This window comes from Panthera pardus, unplaced genomic scaffold (genome assembly GCF_024362965.1).
Source record: "Panthera pardus isolate Hobbes unplaced genomic scaffold, ASM2436296v1 HiC_scaffold_11, whole genome shotgun sequence".
In the NCBI taxonomy this organism is placed as follows: domain Eukaryota; kingdom Metazoa; phylum Chordata; class Mammalia; order Carnivora; family Felidae; genus Panthera; species Panthera pardus.
Genome location: NW_026526666.1, coordinates 66069258 through 66075883, shown reverse-complemented (window position 1 = coordinate 66075883; position 6626 = coordinate 66069258). Strand labels below are relative to the sequence as shown.

The 6626-nt window shown below is 36.7% G+C and overlaps 1 protein-coding gene across 2 annotated transcripts; it reads left to right on the top strand.

Moving 5' to 3' along the window:
* Positions 1–288: 288 nt before the first annotated feature.
* On the top strand, positions 289–5192 carry CDKN2C (cyclin dependent kinase inhibitor 2C). Of its 2 annotated transcripts, none has more exons than XM_019449336.2 (3): positions 289–401; positions 859–998; positions 4438–5192. In XM_019449336.2, the coding sequence occupies exons 2-3, from the start codon at positions 870–872 to the stop codon at positions 4813–4815; spliced, it is 507 nt and encodes a 168-aa protein (XP_019304881.1). In that variant the 5' UTR covers positions 289–401; positions 859–869; the 3' UTR covers positions 4816–5192. The 2 variants fall into 2 exon arrangements, with proteins under 2 accessions (XP_019304881.1, XP_019304882.1); XM_019449337.2 differs by having other exon boundaries at positions 293–405.
* The last annotated feature ends 1434 nt before the right edge of the window (positions 5193–6626 follow it).

Sequence of the window (6626 nt, the reverse complement as noted above, 5' to 3'; positions counted from 1 at the left end):
GCGCCCGGCCGCCTCCGGAGACGCGCTCCGAGCCTAGCTCCCACGGCCTCTGAGGCTCCGCGGGGCTGCGGCAGCTCGGCGGGCGGGCTACGAAGCATTCCCACACGGCGTTAGCTTGCAGTTCGGCGCGAACGCGAATAAGGGATCCTCCTGAGAAGCCGAGGCCACTGACGAGTCATTACGACCTGTAACTTGAGGGCCACGGAACTGCTACTCCCGTTTGCCTTTGGCGATCGTCTTTAACCCTCCGGAGCACGTCAGCATCCAGCCGCCGCGGCGCTCTCCCTGCAGAGGAGGACTCAGGACTACCCCTTGCGTGAGACGGATGGAGACCGAGCCCCTCCGAGGACTTGCCCCAGCGGTTCTGGCTCGCGCGGCTCAAGTCACCACCGTGAACAAGGGTGGGTTAGTGCCTTTTCTTTCCCCCGAAATGTCTTTTCTTCCGCGGTGTTTTTTGCCCTGATCTAGTCCCTTAAGTCTCCGCACACATTTCTCCCAGAGATCTGTAGTGTAGGTACGTGACAGATCTGCTTACATTTTACGTCCAGAGTAATTTGCCAGGAATATATGTGTGTCTATGTGTCTTTCTGTTGAGTCACCAGAATTCTTCACAGGGGTTAAGCTAAAAAGCAAGGAGCGGAGCCCCTCTCCAATGGCTCAGTTTTGCTGAATAATCACGTGTGAATCGAGGGGCGGGCTTTTGGCAGGCAGATCTTACTAGTATTTACTACCAAGCTCTACTCCAGATTAACCATCCCAGTCCTTCTGTCAGTCTCCGATGCCATCATGCAGCCTGGTTAGGAGCAAAGGAAAGGGGAAAAAAGAAAAACAACTAATTCATCTTTTCCCGATCGTCAGGACCCTAAAGAATGGCCGAGCCTTGGGGGAACGAGTTGGCGTCCGCAGCTGCCAGGGGGGACCTAGAGCAACTTACTAGTTTGTTGCAAAATAATGTAAACGTCAATGCACAAAATGGATTTGGAAGGACTGCGCTGCAGGTTGGTATCAAGAGAGGTGGGGAAAACAGGTCAACAATGTTGCCTACGTGACCCGGGTTTCTGGAATAACGGCTTTAAAGCTTTCGGGGGTACAAAATTTCACTGTTTTTAAGCCTAGTTGGTTGCCATATTTTATATCTTTAAGTGGATCCAACTCTCCAAAATGACGTACTTTGAACGAACTCGTCAAATTCAATAACATCCTCGATATCAAGTGGGTTCTAGGTTTGGTCTTAATTTTTGGAATGTTTTTGTGACGGTAAGGATTTAAAAGGAGTCCCAGAAGCGCCGAGGTGTGTGTGTGTGTATGTGTGTGTGTGTGTGTGTGTGTGTGTGTAAGACAGCTCTGTAAACACACTATTATGATTATTATTTGAAGTAAATACACTGCTATTAGTGGTTTCCGTACTTTGCTCCAATAATTGACTTTAACGTTAATTTTCTTGACTACTGGTGAGGGTGTTTTTCCTTCAAATGCTTCAAGTTTTGACAAACGACCTTTCCTCGTTTGGACTAGGTGGCCTGGACACGGGGACAGGATGTACATTTCATAGTTAATGTAATACCATCCACCCATTCAGGATTAAGGAGGAATAAAAAGTTGAATTTTCTAATCAGAGCTCAGTTTGTAGTATTTTTGTCTCTGCGGTCATGCGGTGGTATGTTCTAATTTTCAGTTAATTAGATTACAAGCAAGAAATGAAATATGTCCAGCTACCAAGTATTGTACCTGATAATTTTTTCCTCCTATGGACGTTAGTTATCATGTAACTTAGTTGGAATGGTTAGAAACAGAAAAATGGCAAAGTAGTCTTAAATAGTTGCTTTATCAGACTTCTGATGGTACTCTTCTGAACTATGCTTGTTTGGAAATGCAACATTTGAAGCTGTTTTTGAAAATCCTTTGGGGAGAAGGTTTTAGAGTGCTTTGTTTTAGTTACAAGAATTAGAAATTTAAGTGGCAGGAGATACACTATTAACAGACGAAGTTCAGTCTGTACATTTTAAATCAGAATATACTGACCTCGCAAAAATGTCAGTATTAAAGAGGCTTATGCATAGATACTAAATTATTTATCTTGTTATTTCAGGTAGATTCTGTGAGATAAGGATTTTTTTTCTTTGTCCACCTAGTAGTTTTTAATAGGTTTGATGATGACGGCAATGCTACGAATTTAATATATTGAAAAGTTTCCTATTGAAAAATCCAAGATTTTATAAATCTCACAAGGAATGAGCAACTTAACCCATGTTCAGAATAAGATCTTACAGGACTTTTGACGAACAGGAAGGCTGAGAGATTAATACTGACAAAAAAAAAGTTTTGACATTTTTAATACAACTTTGCAATCTTGTTTATATTAAGTACACTTATCAAGATACTAACACCCACTTATTGTGGCTTAATCCTAGTACATATAATGAAACACACACAAACAGGAGTCTCAAGGTTTATTTTCAGTATGTATAATCCTGACTCTGAAGTTGTGTCATAACTCAAGAAAGAACTTTCTTTCAAAACAATTTCCAATGTTACTATTATTTTCTGTAAAAGATGGCAAATTTTCTTCTACAGTTATGTTCACTTAACTCCATTGCAAAAGCTTCCCCCCCACCCCCAAAAGGGTGTAAGCTTTTCAATCAGGGTAATATCAAAGGCCTTAATCGCACATTTGCTTTACAAAGATCCAAGGTATCTGCCCTTATTCTTCCCAGTGCAGGTCCTTAAATGTGACTAAATCTTTAGAGGTAGTTGTGGCAAAAATTAGATTGTGCTAATATTTAACCGAAAGTATATTTTTTTGAAATTCTCAAAAAAAAATTATGTATAATTTTTACCCTTACCCCAAAGGAAGGGCTAAGTCAGCAGGGTTTTATCAACAGGGAAGTTTAATATCTTGGCCATCTATATAGCTTGCATTTATAAAATATTATTCATTCTAAATATATTTTATTACTTAATTTGTAATTATTTTTCAAGCACACAATTTAAAGAGGTGGATCATCTTTGTATGTATCTCCCAGTGTATTATATTTAATTTCACAAACATTTCAGTGTCTACTATGTAATCTATTTATTATAAATTAGATTATTATGAATATACCTAAATATAAATGAAACCAGTTAAAATGCTGAACTATTTTCTGGCATGTTAATGAGACTACACTTTTTTTCACAACTAAATTATATGTGTTGTATAATTGCATGCTGCTCTACAAGACATTTTATAATTATGAGAGCCTAACAGAGATCCCTATTAGGGTGAAATGTATTCAAACAACAGTAGATAAGTCTTTATCATGTGAATTATTTGTATGTTGATAGCAAATTTTAATACCACATTCTGACTTTTAAAATGTTGGCAGTTTACAAATAGCTAGTCCTAAATATCTGATAATCACTGCAAAAGGAAATGAGGTGGCATCACCAGTTGATTATTAAATGCATCCAAACCCAAGACAAAATTGTCTGTCCCAAAATACACATTAAATATCTTATTTTCTCCTTTCTTGCTCACTTGAAAATCACTAGTCAGAACTTTAAGAAAAAGTAAGTAATATAGTAGGATGACCGTTTTATTCTTTTTAAGAACAGTTGTCATATAGTCATCTCCTATCTAATGCATGGTGTATCATGAACTTAGTTTTAGATAAATCAGCATCACAAGCAATGTAGAAAACCGTTGCTTATTTAACACCTTAATAATCAGGAACATTTGAAAATTTTGAGTGAAGGATTCTAAGCACTGAATACACCTACTAGCCAATATGAAATAACTTGCAAAGAAAAAAAATTTAAAAAAAACACTTGGAAATTTGAGCTATATCTATTTGGAGAGAACTTGTGAAAATTAATAATTTAAGAAAATATCAGATCTGGTATTTTAATAGATCATTTTTATACTGGGTTATAGAGTCTAGTGTGTAGAAACACTTCTGTGGGGACTTTAAGAATCTCACTCTCATTTCTTTTGGGTAGCTATTTAGAAAATAAATTTTACCTACATTTGATTTTTCATAACTAATACCCCAGGTTTTGTATTTTATGAGCATAAGCAAGCAAACAGAAGACTCCCAAATTCCATTTCTTTTCTTTTCATAAATTCATGGAATTACACAGTTCTTTATGGGAGATAGAAAACTGAGTTGTGGGTGAATTTTACACAAGATGGACTGGTTCTATTTTATTGATCAATTTATCCTATTTTTGGACCTGTTTAAGATATTACATCATAGAAGCCCAATTTTTAGAAGCCCTCTTTTACCTACTAGTACCTTCTTTCCTGAAATTGAGCCCTTCAAACCCCATCATGTGGGTCTTCCCCAAGCACTCTTTCACCTAAAATAAATACTTACATAAATAGAAAGAAAGATGGCTATTTTAAAATATTCCTGTAGGAGCACTTGAAGGATTCTCCCATTTTCTCTTCTCTCCTAGGTTATGAAACTTGGAAATCCCGAGATTGCCAGGAGACTACTACTTAGAGGTGCTAATCCCGATTTGAAAGACCGAACTGGTTTCGCTGTCATTCACGATGCAGCCAGAGCAGGTTTCCTGGACACTTTACAGACTTTGCTGGAGTTTCAAGCTGATGTTAACATCGAGGATAATGAAGGGAACCTGCCCTTGCACTTGGCTGCCAAAGAAGGCCACCTCCCTGTGGTGGAGTTCCTTGTGAAGCACACGGCCACCAAAGTGGGGCATCGGAACCATAAGGGGGACACCGCCTGTGACTTGGCCAGGCTCTACCGGAGGAACGAGGTCGTTAGCCTGATGGAGGGAAACCAGGCAGAGGGAGCTTCGAATTTGCAATGAATATGGGGAGGGCTCTCCCACAGTGCCTTCTATTTTGTCAGTTAACTGGTTGGCTGTCCTATTTTACTATCACTTGTTAAAATTCAGTTTTGTTATACTTTAAGCAACTAGTTAAATCTTCTCAAACTGCTAAGTGGAAATCTTATTACAGGTTTATGAATATATTTAAGCAACATCTTTTTCACCTGCAAAATCCTGAGTTCTAACATGTAATTGCAAATAGCTTTGGTTTTCTCCTGAATATGTTATCTTTCCTTGACTTTTTCCTTGCTTCTCCCTTTGCCAGTCTCAAAACCCAACTTAAGAGACTTTGTTTTTAAAATGGTTTGTCCTGACTCTTCTTTTGCCTAATTAAACACTTTTTCAAAACAGGACAATGTTTTTCTGTTATTTCCTCTATTACTCCCACACAGTTTGCCACTCGCTAAGGAGAAGTGTACTGAAAGATCACGATGCATTAAATCTTGACATTGGAGAAAATAGACCAATTGAAAAACTAGACGTATTCCATTGATGATTCAGTTATTCTTTTCTTTCTTTCTTCATGCCTCCCCTCCAAAGATATTACTTGGTGACTAGTATTTCTGCTCTACAACAAAATAAGGACAACATTTTTTGAAGACCATACCTGAAGTTATTTCATTATGAATTTATCCTAATGTTCAATCTTCCTCTTTTCTCAGAGTCAAGTTAAATAGTTGAAAAACAGGTTTCAGAGGTAGCGATCTGAAAACAAATATATGTTAACTTTAAAAGTCTTTTTTAAAAGAAAATGCCACCCTGAAAGTGCTTTCCACTAGTTTGATTTTTTTAAATCACGAAGTCAAACAATTGGCTAAATAATATACTTCTCAAAATTTATACTATAAGTATACTGTCAAGCTTTTTCTCCCTGAATGTCAGAAATGTAAAATTACAAAATGTGAAGTCCTAAAATATAATGCAAATACAAATTTTTAGGGGATAAAAAATACAACAAGAAAAAAATATATAAATTATGTAAGGGTCATAACTAATTATGTATACATGTAAGGGTCTTAACTGCAGTATAATAAACATAGAAACTTTTACAATAAGTAAATAGGCCACTTCTATATATGGTACTTGATTCCCACAAAATTTTTTAGTAAAGGCTCATAAAATCTTTTTAAGAATACATCTAGCTAAAAATTAAAAATTTTGAATGAAATAGAAATATAAAATTTCAAAGATTATTGTTCAGTATCTACTACTTACTCTAATTTTAATTAAAGATTTCGCCAAAGGATTTCAATGCAGTTACCATTTATAAATTTATAAATACATTATTCATCATCTCCAACATGAACAAAGATGTTTTATGTGAAAGCTCCCCCCTCTGCTTTATAAGCTCCCTGCCCTGGCTCCAAAAAGAACAAAATGCTTCAAGGTTTATTGAAGGACATGTTTCTGATGCCTGCCCTAACAAGGATTGGAATAGTCGCAGGCAAGTGGTTTTCAATAATTTATTTTCTATGATATAAAAGAATATAGGAGAAAATGTTTAATCCCTTTAGCACTGAAGTTCACCTTCCTTAAGTGCAGTAAGACTTCAACTTCTGCCCCCTCTAACCACAAATTACTGAATGAATATATTTTTGACACCAACATGATATTAAACTTCAAACACTTATTTTAAAGTTTTTTTTAAGTAGAAATTGAGATGTTTTGAAGAAAAAAGTGTTGTGTTTTGGATTTTAAAACCAGAATCAGCATACAAAATACACTGCTTGGGAAACCTGAATACTTTCAAAACAAAAGGCTATTCCTAAAAAAAATAAAAATACTTCTTA

Coding starts and splice junctions, on each gene's coding strand:
- CDKN2C (XM_019449336.2), top strand. CDS start 870: ATGGCCGAGCCTTGGGGGAACGAGTTGGCGTCCGCAGCTGCCAGGGGG. Junction 999..4,437: donor TTGGAAGGACTGCGCTGCAG/GTTGGTATCAAG, acceptor CTTCTCTCCTAG/GTTATGAAACTTGGAAATCC.